We start from the raw sequence: 17,376 nt of genomic DNA, 5'->3' as shown, positions 1-17,376 counted from the left end.
GGGGGGGGCAATGAGTGTCCGGGGCTGGGGAAGAGATGGGGGGGGCAATGAGTGTCCGGGGCTGGGGAAGAGATGGGGGGGGCAATGAGTGTCCGGGGCTGGGGAAGAGATGGGGGGGGCAATGAGTGTCCGGGAACACGGGGGAGCCTGGAGCTGTCTGGAATCGGGGCTGGGGGGGACAATTTCTGGGCATCGCCGCCTACAAATAGCGCTCACGGGGGGGGGTGTCTGTGTTTCTGGCCCTGCCCCCCTCCGCTCCCTTTGGCGGGGGGCTGAGCGCCCAGCACCGCCCGGGGGCGGGCGGAAACAGGGAGGGGGCGGAGCCCGAGATTCCCCCTCCCCGGCGCCCTTTGCCCCTCCCGCGGCTGTCCCCGGTTGCGACGTCACTTGTTATGTCTCCGCCGGCGGCTCGGGCTCCGCTGGGGGCAGGCCGGGCGGGGGAGGCCGGGACCCGGAGCTCGCGGGCAGGCGCCAGGCCCAGCGTCTCGGCTCGCTGACCGTTCGGCCCCGGGGAGTCCCCGAGCGGGGGCGCCTCCCCCCAACCCCCGCAGATCAGCCTCCCCCCCCGCCTGACTGGGGGCCACTACCCCCCTTACTGCTCCCCCTTCCCGGCCTGACTGGGGGCCACTACCCCCTTACTGCTCCCCCTTCCCGGCCTAACTGGGGGCCTCAGCTCCCCCACTATCCCCATCCCCTCCCTGGCCTCACTAGGGGCGCAGCCCCCATCCTCTTTCACCCTCCCCCGGCCAACTTGCCAACACCCCTGTGATCTCCTTTCTCTCCCCCCAACACCTGACCAGGGCAGCAAGGAGCGGGCCCAGGAGCCAGGGCGAGGAGGAGGATCCAGGCAGCAGCAGCAGTGGGGTTATTGGTCTGAATAATTCGCTCCTTCCCCCTGCCTCCTCCATTGGGATCTCTCTCTCTCTCGTAGGATTGGCTCTCTCTGCAGGGAGTCACACACAGCGAGAGGAAAGATGTGGCTGAAGCTGTTTTTCTTGCTTCTCTATTTTCTGGTCCTGTTTGTCCTGGCCAGGTTTTTTGAAGCCATTGTCTGGTATGAAACTGGCTTCCTTGCCACCCAGTTGGTGGACCCGGTGGCCCTGAGCTTCAAGAAGCTGAAGACCATTTTGGAGTGCAGGGGGCTTGGGTACTCTGGGCTGCTGGAAAAGAAAGATGTCAGGGAGCTGGTGGAGAAGTCAGGTAAGAGATCATACGTAAGAAGATATTTCACCCATTAACGTTGAGAGGTTTTTTTTGCCTAGGAATGTTTTTCTGTAGTTAATCTCTGAATGCTTGATTTAAAAAAAAAGTCTTAATACACATTAAGAGCTTATTGGGGAACAAAATCATCTCAGTAGTAATAATCTTACATTTCTAATAGCAGCTTTCATACTGAAGGATCCTTAAGTGCTTTCCAGATTATACATACAGCACTGAAGTGCAGCCACCTCTGGGGTGTAGGACAGCAGCCAGCTGGCACAGGGCATGCCTTACAACAGTATTGTGGGAGGAGGGAAATTTTGGCCAAGGACATCAGGGCAAATGCTACTCTTCTGAAAAGTATCATGATATGCTTACTGTGAGGGGACAGAGCCTCAGTTTTTCAGGTCTTGTCAAAATGTTATATACAGTACACATTTCTATTTCTCAATCTTGTGTCCACCTTTATGGGTTAACAGCTCGCCAAGCAGAATTTAAATAACCAACCAGTTGTCTTGGTCGACCAAATAATAAAATATTAGTGTGATAAATGTAAGAGATCATTCAAAAAGCTGTAGAACTGTGAAATATATTAAATTTCTAACACAAGTTGTAAATGTGAATATCATATTATACCATCTGTCAAGAAAATAGGCCTTCTATATTCAGTAGACTAGTTACAGAGCAAAGGTTTTGCTTACAGGAAGGAGAATATTTCAGAGAAGTTAGTCTGAGTTGCTGAGGGGGGTTGAACCTGAATGTTAGATTATGTTTGCACGGTAGGAAGTATGCTGTCAGCTTTGCTTCTAAAAGTCAAACTTTTTTTTTTTTCTCCCATTCTGCATCCTCCTGGCTACTCTAGCCCTCAGCAATGTAACTATATAGGCCAAAATATTAACCCATTAAAAGGACACTGTTATGGGCCTAATTTTGGTAACACTAGACTTGCCCTGGTGGAATTCCTCTAACTTACTATTTATATTACCATAGTGCTCGAAGACCCCAATTAGGACCAACATTCTGATGTGCTATGTGCTGCATAAACACAAACACACAGATGTAACTAACTCCTGAGCCAAAGAGCCTGCTATCTATAAAGACAAGTGACCTATGGTGCTAGATTCACAAAGGGACTTAGGCATCTAACTGCCACTTTAGGTGCGTAAAATCCAGATACCACGGGTATTTACAAAATTTCCGCTCTGCTGTCACCTAACCCTGTAGGTGCCTAAACTCACTCAGCACCCAAATTTTTGCAGGAAAAGTTCCCTAGGTGCCTATGTTTCTGCCTCTGGGCATGTACACTAGTGCTTCACTCTAGATGTCTGGGCGCCTGAGCCCCAGTGCGATTCATTAGCTGAGGGAAGATAAATGCTCCTCCACCTAACTCAGCTGTGGGGCCTGATCCAGTTGCTCTGAGCATATCCAACTGCACTCAAAATGGCCCATGATGGTGGTAGGTGTTCCCATATAAATTTTAGCCCATGGTTAAGGCAGTGGTACCCAGCCTTATTACACAAGAGGGCCACACAAACCTAAGCACAACCTTGTGTGGGCCAAACAGATTCTACATATTTTAGTAAGATTTAAAGCCACCTGTATTGATTTATCTTTTAAGTTCAGTTTGTTTCATATGTATGTAGACAGGTTTTTTTTCTATGTACAGTATTGTCTATTTACACACTTGTGTGTGCTCTGTTTCTCTCTTGCCCAATGACTCTAATTACTTATCCAAAGTGGAACAGCAAGTGGCAGATCAGCCATCAGGCACCATTGCCATCAGGCAGTGGGGGAGAATCGAAGCACAGGGTCACAGGCACACCAGGCAAATACCCTAACCATTGGACTAAAAGTTATGAGGGAGCTCTTCTTCTCCCCCAGCTCCAACTTTTTGTAAGAAATACCTTAGGCACTTGACTCAGGAGAGGGTTCACAGCGGAGAATCCCAAGCAGAGATAGGCACTTCTCTCCAGCCCCTGGACTTAGGCATGGAACTCCCTGAGAGGGGCCTGGCTTAGGACAGATGCATCTCCAATTGGCTAGATTAGTTGGCCCCTCATCTAGCTGCTGGCTTTTGTGAACTCCATTCCTAGGTGCCTATCTCCCTCTGTTATAAGAAGCCTGAGCACCTAACTCTGTCTTTGTGAATCACAGCAATTTCCTAGACGCCTAGGCGTTAAGCATGGCAACGCTCAGCATCACAACGCCTAAGTCCCTTTGTGAATCTAGCCCAGTGATACTCAGGCCTAGGTTCATGAGCCGCAAGTGGCTCTTTAATGTGTCTCCTATGGCTCTTTGCCTCACACGATATTAAAACATTGTGTGATTTAATTATTAATCAATCACGATGCTCTTACTATGTTATTAACCCATTTTAGTTGATAAAATAATAATACTTTGTCCATCATTTTGCTGTAAGAATAATAATATATAATATTAAAGAAACAATGAATTCACGTTACTGTGGCTCTTTTGGATAATGTTGATAGCTAATTTGGCTTCTGAACCACCGAGTCTAGGGGTACGTCTTCACTACCCACTGTATCGGCGGGTAGCAATCGATTTATCCGGGATTGATATATCGCGTCTCGTTAAGACGCGATATATCGATCCCCGAACATGCTCACCGTCGACTCCGGAACTCCACCAGAGCGAGCGGCGGTAGTGGAGTCGAGGGGGCAGCCGCGGCTGTCAATCCCACGCCGTGTGAACCCCAGGTAATTCGATCCAAGATACTTCGATAGCGTAGCTGAAGTTGCGTATCTTGGATTGATTTCTGTTCCCCCCTCCCCCCCTCAGTGTAGACCGGCCCTAGGAGAAGAGAAGGATACCAACAAATATGTTAATCTTTATAATAATGTGCCAGCTTTTCCTATGTGCTCCTCAACCTAGCAATCTGACTGGTTTCTTACAGGTGTTGCTTCAGAGGTGGGTCTTGAGGAGAGGGTAGTGTAGTGGTTTTATAGCTCTAGACATAAGAGCAAGAGCGTCACATGTACAAAATGCAGTTGGGAATTAGGCATGGAAATGTTTGTATGAGAAGCTGAGAAAGGACGAGGTTGGCATCTTTGAAGGTGGCAAGCAACATAACGATTGAGCAGACCAGTAAAGAAGTGTGGTGTTGTAGAAGGGCCTTGATGATGAGGATGTGAAATTAGAATGTGATATGGCGAATGGGGTTGGGAGGCAATGGAGGGATTCAGAGATAGGGCTGATGTGGATTGAGTAACAGGCAAGGAAGATAATTTCAGCAGCTTTTTTTTTAAATTGATTGTCAAGGGGATGTGGGTGTAGGAGAGGGGGAGGATGGAAAAGATGCAACAGTAATCAAGATGGGAGCGAGGACCTCAAAGAGTGTTTGGGCAGAAAGAAAAAGACTAGCATGGATTGATTCTTAATTGTCACTAGTGAAAGTGACAGGAGATTCGGGTCCCATTGACTTAAAAAAATTGTTGTTATTAATTGCAGATACCATTAACACTGACACTTCAAAAATCTAACTTGCTTTTCACCATTTACCTTGTTTAGTTACCTTTTTTTTTTTTTAATTACTTCCCTGGTTTGAACAGTGACAACTGATTAGTCAGTGTTGCTTGTCACTTTTGCTTTTTGGCTCACATACTTTCATGAAGTTGTAATGTTTGGGTGCAAACACTGAAGGGGAATGTTTAACTCCAACCAAAACGTTGTCTGATTTTTTTTTATTTATTTATTTTTAATGTCGCAGAAACACTCCTATGATTAAGTTTTGTAACATTTCCCCCCTCCCCCCCCCTTTTTTTTTTGGCTTTAAATCATGAGATGTCTCTCAATGAAGTTGTCATAACTATAAAGGGAAGGGTAACAGCTGTCCTGTGTACAGTATTATAAAAATCCCTCCTGGCCAGAGACTCCAAAATCCTTTTCCCTGTAAAGGGTTAAGAAGCTCAGGTAACCTGGCTGGCATCTGACCTAAAGGACCAATAAGGGGACAAGATACTTTCAAATCTTGGGGGGGGAAGGCTTTTGTTTGTGTTCTTTGTTTGGGAGTGTGTTTGTTCTCGGGACTGAGAGGGACCAGACATCAATCCAGGTTCTCCACATCTTTCTAAACAAGTCTCTCCTATTTCAAACTTGTAAGTAAATAGCCAGGCAAGGCGTGTTAGTTTTCCTTTGTTTTCTCAACTTGTAAATGTACCTTTTACCAGAGTGTTTATCTTTGTTTGCTGTACTTTGAACCTGAGACTAGAGGGGAGTCCTCTGAGCTCTTTAAGTTTGATTACCCTGTACGGTTAATTTCCATACTGATTTTACAGAGATGATTTTTACCTTTTTCTTTAATTAAAAACCTTCTTTTTAAGAACCTGATTGATTTTTCCTTGTTCAAGATCCAAGGGGTTTGGATCTTGATTCACCAGGAGTTGGTGGGAGGAAGGAGGGGAATGGTTAATTTCTCCTTGTTTTAAAATCCAAGGGGTTTGGATTTGTATTCACCAGGGATTTGGTGAAGGTTTTTCAAGGTTTCCCAGGAATGGAATCCATTGAAATGGTGGCAGCCGAACCAGAGCTAAACTGGTAGTTAAGCTTAGAAGTTTTCATGCAGGCCCCTACATTTGTACCCTAAAGTTCAAAGTGGGGATCCAGCCTTGACAGAAGTTCATAGCTTTCTAACTACCAAGAGGTTCTACTTTAATTCTAAATTTCATACGTTCTGTAAGAAACAACTTCTTTGTTTACAAAAAAATGTTTTCAAGAGATTGTTAATACCGAATAACATTATAGTTTAATACAGTAACTGCTACCTGGTTTGTAATGTCTCTAAAAGAAAGTATGGGAAAGGAAATGAGATAACAAAAGAGAGATTATCAAATAAGTTTATACACGTTGTTTTAAGGAAACAAATAATGTTGCTAGGCTTCAAGTTCTTAGGAAATGTTTACTGCTTTGTAAATAGAATAAATCAATTTTTAGAGTGGAATAATTTAACCTTAGGCTAGGCTAGCTGTGTAAAAGCTACTTTGGTTTATCCCACTGTAAGTAAAATTCTAATTATAGTGTTATTGATTAGACAGGTTTTTAGAATTCCAAATTGGCAGTTTTAACAATTTGTCTTTTGCATGATCTCTTTGTTCACTATAGAACTAAATTTCACGTAAAATAAAAGAGAAGGCATCTAAACTAAAATTGATGTCTTCCAATTTAGTACTGCAAATGTCAGACAACATCAACAGGGACTTATGAGGCTGAGAATACATTTGTTTGTTTTTCAGTATGTCCAGTTACATATGTAGAGTATATCTGTGTAATGTTCATGTCTCATGGCTTATTGACAGCTAAAATTGGTGTGTGTTAACAGCATAAATACATATACGAATAAAAATAAAGTTTTAATTGTCCCTGGACTGAAGTGGTGCTGCACCCAGCTGTGTAAAATTTAATTAACAACATCTTCACTATCTGACAAAGAAATGGCTTTCGTATCAGAATATTTTTGATTAATGTGACCTTTATCAAATGTAGTGTCATTGTTTTTTCCCTTCTGTCCATTCTTCAGGAGACCTCATGGAGGGTGAACTCTATTCTGCTCTCAAGGAAGAAGAGGCCTCTGAATCAGTTTCCAGTACAAACTTCAGTGGTGAAATGCACTTCTATGAGCTTGTAGAAGACACAAAGGATGGTATCTGGCTGGTACAGGTATTGGAAATTTTTCTAGTTTTTATCGTAGCTAAAATATGCTTCAAAGGAGAAGTTATTTTTGGAGACTAGTTCATCTAATAGCAGCACGTAGGGTTTGAGTGTGCTAAGAGACTGTATTTGACTCTATGGAACAAGGAAAAACCCCAGAAGGGTTCTCCAAGGTAACAAGCACTGGAGAACTAACCTGGGTGACAGCAGATAGGAAAGAAAGTGACCGAATATCATAACTGTTTTTCATTAAACAGTTGGGGGGAGGGATAGCTCAGTGGTTTGAGCATTGGCCTGCTATACCCAGGGTTGTGAGCTCAATCCCTGAAGGGGCACTTAAGGATCTGGGGCAAAATCAGTACTTAGTCCTGCTGGTGAAGGCAGGGGACTGGACTCGATGACCTTTCGGGGTCCCTTCCAGTTTTATGAGATAGGTATAGGTATTAAATGTCTCTTAGTAAACAGTATACTATAATATAAAATCAGTAGATAGCACAGTAATACATATTTGTTCTTAAGTGTACACACTACACTGGAATATAGCCAGGTACAGTAAGAATTTGCCATTGTATGTTATGTATATGCATTGTAACATTCCAGTAGGAAAAGATAGGGATTTGGGGGGGAAATGTACTTGACCCCGACTGGCCAGGATAAAAAAATGTGTGTTGCCACCTTCCCAAAGGTCACCACCAACAATTTTAAAGGAATAAAATTGATTGTGTACTGTCAATTGCATACTGAATTTGATTGCAACGTATTATTCATCAGCTTACTTAATACATTTTAAAAATGTTGTTCTTTATTACTATGACTGATCAAATAGTAGACTATATTAGAAATAATTATTTGAATATAACTGGTATTTTTGAATAATATTTGACCAGCTATAGAGTTGGTCACGGTTACTGCAAAATAAAAATCATCGAATAAATTATTTGATCCAGTGCAGCTTATTGAATAGCATAGCATGTTTGCTAAATAGTATTTGCCCAGTCCTACAGAATAAAAGCAAGAAAGCTGTAGTATCTCCTTTCCATTCTTGGTTTCTCTCCATTTTTTTGTTCTAGTAAAAGCTTGTGGTGTATGACTTTCTGAACTGTTTTCATTGTGTTTCTCTCTCTCCTCCCCTCCCTTCCACATTTCTTACTCTACATTGTGGCCTCTACTTTTTGTTCCCCTATATTTTCTGTGTCTCCTTTCTTTCTCAAATCTCTATCATACTTTTTTTCTCCCCTAACTTATCTGATCAATCTGTACTGCTCCTCTCCATCTAATTGGCCACTCTGAGCCATATATGTGTAGGGCTTGAAAATTTAACCAGACAGCTAATAGCCAGAGGACTAAACTCTCTAGGTACAGATCAGTAATAAAAATAGGGGCTCCAGTGTTCATGGGCAGTGCCCAGGGAAGATGCCAACCCTACCTCTGTTTTTTGCCGCCCCGAGCATGGCAGTCAGGCGGCCTTCGGTGACACACCTGCGGGCGATCCGCAGTCACACGGATTCAGCGGTGTTTCTGCGGGTGATCTGCCGGTCCCGCAGCTTCAGCGTACCCGCCACCGAATTGCCGCCGAAGCTGCGGGACCAGCAGACCTCCTGCAGACATGCCGCCAAAGGCCACCCGACTCCCACCCTCACTGCGACCGCCAGGCCGCCCCCGGCATGCGCTTGCTGCGCTGGTGCCTGGAGCGGCCCCTGCCTACCTTCTTTTCCCCCACATTGCTAGCACTAATTGCTAGGAAACAGAAAGGAGCTGGGATTCCCCCCCCCCCCCCCCCGGAGTCTTTCCTATGGCACAGAAAAAGTACGGAGATGTTAGATTTTTCCTGAAACTGGTGGGTGCAAAGGCTGGTCAAGTGAGGGCTCACTTAAGACAGGTTTATCTGTGAGTTGTATCTGAGTGTATTGTTTAGCGCCAGCAATATAAACATTTGAAGAAACAGATGAAAGTCAGTATGCAAAGAAATGTCAAGTATTTTGTGGCTATGCTCCTTGTTTTTCTGTAAACTCTTACACAAAGCATCCAAGATAATGTACATCAATACAAGCAATCTCACCTTCCTCAATCACTGCATATGTCAAAGTGCCTGGTACTTCTCCGGGGAGCTTCCTTGGAGTCCCTGGAGCAGGAACATTCTTTCTCTTGTATGAGCTTATCACCTCTTTCCTTTTATTCCTCTTCTTCTCACTTGCCAGCTGCTGATGTGGCATTTCCTCTTTGGTTGACAAGGAAGATAAGCCGCAACTCCAAGAGCTGAGGCCAGTGCAGTTTACCATATTGATAACCATGTTGATGTAGGATTGGTGTGTGGCACTCTCGCTTCCTCTTATCCCTCCTGCTACAGCCTCAGCTCTGCAGACAGGTTGTAGAATTTCCTCATGCCTGGTGACATGAGAGTGATTCCAATATCATTGTTACATTATGACTCTCAAATATACAGCAAGTCATCTACAGATAAAATGCCTCTTTAAACGATGTTGAGTATCATGTATGTGTTGTCAGGTCTGTGGCCTAACTACTGCCATATACCATGAATGGACAGACCTGCAAAACCCTTCTGATCAGGTCTCCTGTCTCTGACCGTAGCCATTGTTGGACGTGTCAGAGGAAGTTGTGAAACCCTCACAATATACCTGTACAACAACATACCATGAATGTGGAGAGGAAAAGGAAACTTCCAGGCTTCAGCTGCTGATTAGCTTATGGCATGAAAACATAAGGAGAGCTAGAATGAAATAAGGACTGTCAAAGGGCAGCTGCAAAGGATGTTCTAATTCATGTAAAATGTTGAAGTCTTTTCTGAATTTAAGCTGTTTGTTGCCACATTACATTATTCAGCCAAGCTTTTTTGTGTTTTGGGAGGTTCTTGTTTTTGTGTTTTGCACACAAGGTCTTATCTTTTATATTTGCCTTTTAATTAATCAGGTGCTCTCTTGTTCTTGCATTTTAAAGAGAGCTGAGTAGAAGTTCTCCACTCTGACAAAGAAGGCTGTTATTTATATATCACTTACGTCTTTTCCAATGGAAATAGTCTTTTATGTCTAGATTCACAAAGGTACTTAGGCACCTAAGTTCCAGTTTTAGAGTCCACTGCAATCCACAAGACTTCCAGGGAACTCATTCAAGCCTTAGAGTAAAAGTTCCCTAATCACCTAAGGTTTTGCCTCTGAACATGCATGCTTATGCCTCACTCTAGGCATTCAGACACCTATCTCCTGCTTAAGCGCCAGAGCAATTCACAAACAGGGGAGATGGACGTTTGTCTGCTTAACTTGCAGATGGAGCCAGATTAGGGTGACCATATTTCCCAAAGGGAAAAGAGAACACCGGGTGAGGCTAGCCTGAGGTGCCCCACTCCACCCCAACCCCCACGTGGGGCTGGTGTTGCTGCGCGCCCAAGCCCTGCCTTCTCCTCTGCGTCAGGATGAGGCTAGAGTTGCTGCTTGCTCGAACTCTGCCTGAGCCCTGTCTCCCACTCTGTGCGGGGCTGGCATCACCGCTTCTCCCCCTCCCCCCCGCACATTACTCTGCACCCCACTTTTTTTACAAAACTGGGCGTTTGCTTTTGCCAAAAAAAGTCGGGACAGCTAGGACAGGGCTTAAAAAAGGGACTGTCGGGCCAAAACAGGATGTATGGTCACCCTTGATTCAGTAGGTATACTCAGAGGCTGCCTACTAGATCAGGTCCCATTCAAAATCTGAGGGGAGAGGAGGAGAAGGTGGTGCCCATCTTATAACTTTTAAACCAGTGGTTAGAGTACTCACCTGGGATGCGGGAGACTCAGGTTCAATTCACCCCTCTGCCAGAAACAGGGAAAGAATTTGAACAGGTGGTCTCCCATCCCTCAGGAGAGTGCTCTAACCATTAAGCAATGGGATATTCTGATGTAGGGCTCCTAGTCTCCAGTAGAAGCTGTTCTACTGTATATAAATACTTGGAGTAATTGGAATAGGGGGACTGGTCCCTGGGTCTCCATCCTCCAAGGGGGCGCTCTAACCATCTGGCTACAAAGTCATTCTCTCTCTCTCTCTCTCTCTCTGGCCCAGTGTCTTTAAGTATTTATCCACAACGGAAGAGCTTTAACATAAGAGACTGGGGGAGGCCTTTTCAGAATATCTAGAACTCAGTGGTTAGTGCACTCTCCTCAGATGTCAGACCCCTGTTCAGTCCCCCTTTTTTTTTTAAGTTGGTATTTATTTCAAACAGCTGCTGTTTCACCATAGATAGGTGAAATGATCCCCAAGTAGGCTCCATATTAGTTTGTAAAATGCTTTGGGTTCCTTTAGAGATTCAAGGTGGGTAAGGTAATATCTTTTATTGGACCAACTTCTGTTGGTAAGAGAGATAGGGTGACCAGACAGCAAGTGTGAAAAATTGGGATGGGGGTGGGGGGGATAATAGGAGCCTATATAAGAGAGAGACCCAAAAATCGGGACTGTCCCTATACAATCGGGACATCTGGTCACCCTAAAGAGAGACGAGCTTTTGAGTTCACACAGAGCTCTTCTTCAGGTCTGGGAAACGTACTCAGAGAGTCATAGCTAGATACCAGAGAGATCAGATTGGTTAATATATTTATTGGTTAATAATAAAAGGTATTACCTCACCCACTTTGTGTCTTTGATATCCTGGGACTGACACAGCTACAACAACATTGGGATTCTTCAGTCAAACAGCTTTAGTCACCCTGTGTTCTTGATAAAGTACTACATTTTAAATCAGGATGGATAAAAATCAATGATTTAAAAAAAAATTTTTGATAGGTTTTTTTCTTCTAAAGATAGATACATTATAGCTCAAAGATATCTCCTCATGGAATAGGGATTATAAATTCTAATTCTATACTATGAAAAAATATATTCATGTAATGTTTAAGAAAAGTTTTGTAAATGAGTTCCCATAGTTCATGGATTAGGGACCCAATCTTATGGGGTTCCACAGGCTTCTGTATAGATTATTTAGGTTAATCTTTCTATCTACCCAATGGGACTCAGTTCTCAGTCTAGAAGATACCATCTGAGTAACCAGTAAGGTAATAAAGAAGCTGTTTTATGCTGGTTTGGTGAATCTAAGTATTGGAATATCCACCAGCTTTATGGAGATTGTCTGCCCCATTCTTTGCAGTTCACCCTAATTGAGTGACCACAGCTGGCTCCCCACTAGGACCCGGGTCACACACTTGATTAACTTACTTTAATCAATGCTTAGTTGCTTAATTTTGCAGTTCTCAAACTGTGGATTTGTGTCTCCAGAGATAACATGCTTGTTAACAGGAAAAATGTTTTAAAATAAATAAATTAAATAATATATAGAGGTGAGAAATAACAGACCTCAACTCTATTGTCCCTCTGCAAATTTGTGTTCACAGAGTCAATCCCTTACCTCTCTCTAAAAGTGCAAAGTTTAAAAAGTTCAATGAATAGAAGATTGTTGAGGGCGGAATAGATCTGGACAAGGAGAAGAAGTCTGGAGATAAATGTGAGAAAGGAGGGACATATGCTTGTTTTGTTAAAATATTATATGTTTGCTGTTGATTGGAAAAAAATCCAGACTACTTAACATTGTTGTTTTAGTTAAATCACCAGACAGACATTTAAATTGTTTTATGTTCTCCTCCTAATGCAGCATGGCAAGAAAATCATCCAAATATTAATTATTAACCTGTTGAATTGGAGATAGTTCACCTCCCAATGACTTCATAAATATCTGCTTCAATTACCTTTGGTAAATGAAATAACCAAACACTCATTCATTTTCTTATATAGCTGTAAAACTAATCTGAAAAGTTTTCAAAATAAATCACTGTTTAAAAATGTATAGTGTGTACCTCTAAAAATGAAACCTTCATCTATCTCTGAGTTGTGAAGAATATGTATTAAGGTTATAACAACCAACAAGAATGCACTTTTATGTAGAAAATCATGATTAAATCGAGTCTTTCTGACTAGTGATTTAAATAATGATTTAAATCAAATCCACCCTGTTTTAAATTAGCATGCATTATACCTTATGTGATATGATGAAAGCATTATTTATCATTAAAATTGTCTAATCTTATTTTAATGTTTTTTGTATCCAAATATACCTAATCCCTCTCCTGCATCTCATCATAATCCCTCTTGTGCCTCAAATGCACAGAACGTTTTTATCCTATGTCTCGTAACTACTGTGTGTGTGTGTGGGGGAGGGGGGGATCTTTTAGTAATCAAAAATGCTAAAATAACATACTGTACTGGAGACGATACCAAAGTTTTATAATTAAATGTGGTTCTTGTCTTCATTTGTCAACTGCTTGATCCTTCATTCACATTCTTGTGATGTTTGCACATCTTCTTGGAAATTTAATGAGGGACTAGATATTATTATAATGACCTGCAAAAAACTCTGCATGAAATAGCATGAAGGATATCTGGCTTAAACCAATAGCAGAAATGAAATTTAGAATTTATGCTGCTACCCTGCTGTACTCATGTTTGTGTATTTCTGGGGTAATGGAACAGGGAGTGATCTTTCTATGTTGCGTAGAGACAGCAGCTGATCTGGACAGTAGGAGTGTTTAATTTCCTCAAATTCATTGGCTTATATCAAACCCTTCAACACTTGTATGGGACTTATAGTGGAATAATAATAAAGTTTAAAAAAAAACTCTTATAAGGGCAATTGGCAAAGCAAGTAGCAACTATACTGATTAGCTAATGATGGAGAAACCATTTGGCTGCACAATTGTCTGAGATGCTTTCATGTTGGGGGAAAGGGAGAGCCACTTCCTACTGATGTTGTTCCAGGCATCTATACCTTACTCATCCAAATATCTGTTCTTAAAGGCCTTTTGGTCTCTTTGCCCCATAATTTTGAGACACGTTTTCATTGAGACTTCACTTGAAATCGTTTGGGACCTTTCACTCTAATCCAATGTCAACAAAGCTATTGTATTGCAAGTTTTATTGTGCAATTTCCTGTCAAAATCTACAGGATTTTACATTGTTGCCATATTGTATATTCCTATATTAATTCTATGTTTTAATTTTAAGTAATATCTTAAAACAATATTATTGTATATTAGAATATTAATATAATGTTATAATAGACATGTATCTTTTTGTTTTTTAAAATGTTGTAATTAAAAAACCTAAGCATCAGAAGTCTGGAAATAATTAACGATCCAATACTAACTTTAATTCTGCTTTCATACTTTTCGTTTATCAGTGGGATCACCGGTCTGTCTTCAAGTACATAGATGGTACCCATTATCATAGTATCTGAGCATCTCATCATCTTTTAAAATAATTATCCCTTCAATTCTGTAGATGAACTGAGGCTTAGAGAAACTAAATGACTTACCCAAGGTCACACAGGCACTTTGTGGCAGAGCATGGAATTGAATCCACATCTCCCAGGCTAGTGCCCTAACTACTGGACTATCATGTCTCTCCAAGTTGCCTCACTACTCTACCTGACTTGTTGCTACATGTCAGCAATTTGTCTTCTCTCTTCCATATACAGATATCCGTGATCTGGACTGTGTAACCTCAACCAACCCTTCTCACCTGTATTTAGACTCAGACTATGCATATAATCTTTAATATATACAGGATTGTTGGTTAACACAGTACTTTTGTTATCATACTGGGTCCTCTTGACACATTAAATCACTAATGGACTATTATGATGTAAATTTTATTACATTAATTCCCATTCAAACTGATATCCGTTTGCAGATTATGAACACGTATAGCATGAAATGTGATGCATAGAGGATAAAATCCTACCCTGTCTGTGCACTGAACTAGTGATGTCAGCAGGTGTTCACTGTGCAGAGTGGCTGCAATATATGGCTCTTTGCCATCTTAATATTTTACAAAGAAAACAAAACAAAAGACACAATTCCAAGATGTGCTGGCAAAACTTTATTTTGCAAAACCATGTTGTAAATTAGTTTAACTAGATCCGTCATGGTTTAAAACCACTAATAATGTGTTCATTCTCTAGAGGAAATAAATAACCAATTCCAACAGAGAAGCTTTTTTGTCATTTGAACATAATGCAACTGTGCTGTAATGGTGCAATCAGTGCAAACAGCCAAATTGCACTGACGCCTACTAGTGACTGTTGTATTTTCTTGGCGGTCATTACAAGTAATTGTATAGTGCAGTATGGAAGTGGGAGAGACAGTGAAGTAGTGTTTCACTTTTATGTAATGTTAAAATATATTTGTCCTCTGGACTTCCGACAACCTTGTTTTTTCCCTATACAATGGAAGAGTGTTTCTGGCTGTCTTAGGGTTTTTGGTTCTGGCCATCCAATCTTTAATTATGTTTCAATTATCCTAATGTTTGCTCACAATGACTATGCAGCCTCCTGCACGAGCAACATAGGGTGGCTAATCATGATAGAGATAGCAACTTTTGCAGTGTGTGTGAAATTTCCGATTGTTAGGTCAGATGATCATTGGGACCACTTTTACTGTGTTTATTAAAATAAACACTTGACAAACGTGAGTTTTAAAATGAAGTCTGAAATCATTTAGAAAGTGACAACCAGTCAGCTTTTAGGGCATATTAAGCATTTCTAAAATAAGCAATGTGTGTAGATACTGTAATGTCACACTGATTGATTCGTGATCAGTCATATAACTTAAAATTACCTGTCAGCAGCTTGCAGGCAGTATTTTAACACTCTCTTTCTTTCCCTCGATTTTGATAAGTCAGATGATGAGTGTTTAATCATTTATTTGTGGCACCTTTGATCAAAGAGGCTCTGAGCATTTTATAGACATTATTAACTAAGCCTTGGAACCTCTCTGTGAATTAAGTATTAACCTCATGTTGCAAATGGGGAAGAAGCCTCATGTTGCAAATGAGGCATGGAGTAGTTACATACAGTCCTAGAGTAAGTGACTGGTAGAGTTGGAATTAAATTCCTAGGTGCCGATCTGTGGATCTAATCACTAGACAGCATTGCCTCCTTTGGCAAATGGCTTAAGGGAGTCTAATATGGTAATGGTTGTGTGTAGTCTAAAGCAGCTATGTATAATTCTACTTGCTCTGGGTCAACTTCTTTTGGGTAGGTTTTAGTTTTTCATTGGGATAGAGAGGAGAGACTGGTGAGTAATGTATCACTAACATTTTCCTCACTGTGGTAAAGAGCAAGCATATTTTTGTACCTGGGCTGGTAAATTTTAATGAGTTTTGCAAGGCTGCTATTAAATGTTAGAAGCTTTGGTATGTAGCAAATAATTATATTAGTTGTCATGTCCCTGACATGTTTTTCTCTTGGCAAGAAACCATTATACTCCTACTACCAATGTTACAGCTTCACTTACCAAACACAGTCATTTAGCTAGGGATAGACAAAACTTCAGAATGAAATCTTTAGTATATTCTGGAGGAAATGAAATATTGAGGATGAACCGGTTTCTGTTTTCATTAAAAGTGAACTTTATTGTAGGAGAGCAGATGTCGTAAAACGTTGATTTAAGTTTGTTTCTGGGACTAAAGCTTTTTTCCCCCTTTGGCAATAGGTGATAGCGAATGATAGAAATCCTCTTGTGGGTAAAGTCCATTGGGAAAAAATGGTGAAGAAAGTATCAAGGTTTGGCATACGGACAGGCACTTTTAACTGCTCCAGTGACCCCAGGTATGTTCTTTAAAGGATGATTTAAATCCGTAAGATGTCTTAAAGTACAGTTGGATTCTAACTGGAATGCCTTCTGTTGTAAAGGTAGCCACGACAAAAGGCTGCTACCTGCAGGTTTTTATCTTCACTAAAGTATGTTCAAAACTCTCCATTATGATTTTCATAAATTACCCATAAAATTGCTGCTACTAAAAGCAGCATCAGAGAAATATATATTTACAGCAGTGTGAAAAGATGACTAAATGAATCTGTTGGTTTTATAGCCATGACTGAAGTTAATGGGAATTGTGCTCACTTATGGCCTGGCTGAATCTGGCCCATGTTGGATGCATTTATTAGTTACAAGACTCTAAATCTTAGTCTGAAAAAGGGGGCATATATATGTTTTATGGCCACTGTGTTTTAACTGTGGGGTTGTCCAAATAGGCAGGGAAAGTCCACTGGAGCTCTACACGCTAGCTACTCCACACTAACTCCCTGTGTGGACACTCTCTTACTGTGCACCAATATGCCTTTGTGCACATTAGCTTAATGTACTTTGGAAGTGCATTAAGCTAAACTGCCTAAAGGCACTCTTAGTGCTCATAAGAATGGCCATACTGGGTCAGACCAAAGGTCCATCTAGCCCAGTATCTTGTCTTCCAACAATGGCCAATGCAAGGTGCTTCAGAGGGAATGAACAGAACAGGTAATCATAAAATGATCCATCCCCTGTCACCCATTCCCAGCTTTTGGCAAACAGAGGCTAGGGATACTTCAGAGCATGGTTTTGCATCCCTGCCCATTCTGGCTAATAGCCATTGATGGACCTATCCTCCATGAACTTATCTAGTTATTTTTTGAACCCTGGTATTGTCTTGACCTTCACAACA

At 41.6% G+C, this 17,376-nt stretch overlaps 1 protein-coding gene across 3 annotated transcripts in view; it reads left to right on the top strand.

Moving 5' to 3' along the window:
* LOC117877770 (charged multivesicular body protein 3) overlaps positions 1-17,376 on the top strand; it is a 58,460-nt gene that overhangs the window by 805 nt on the left and 40,279 nt on the right. Inside the window, exons 2-4 of one of the 3 annotated variants that reach the window (XM_034771242.1) lie at positions 932-1,200; positions 6,734-6,873; positions 16,389-16,504. In XM_034771242.1, coding sequence (XP_034627133.1) covers positions 975-1,200; positions 6,734-6,873; positions 16,389-16,504 — 482 coding nt within the window. In that variant the 5' untranslated portion in view covers positions 932-974. Of the gene's footprint in view, positions 1-374; positions 1,201-6,733; positions 6,874-16,388; positions 16,505-17,376 lie in introns of those variants that run through there. The other 2 variants (XM_034771241.1, XM_034771244.1) reach the window with 2 other exon arrangements.

Source organism: Trachemys scripta, chromosome 5 (assembly GCF_013100865.1).
Source record: "Trachemys scripta elegans isolate TJP31775 chromosome 5, CAS_Tse_1.0, whole genome shotgun sequence".
Taxonomy (NCBI): domain Eukaryota; kingdom Metazoa; phylum Chordata; order Testudines; family Emydidae; genus Trachemys; species Trachemys scripta.
The sequence above is the reverse complement of the archived record's forward strand: the minus strand, read 5'-3'. Positions and strand labels throughout refer to the sequence as shown.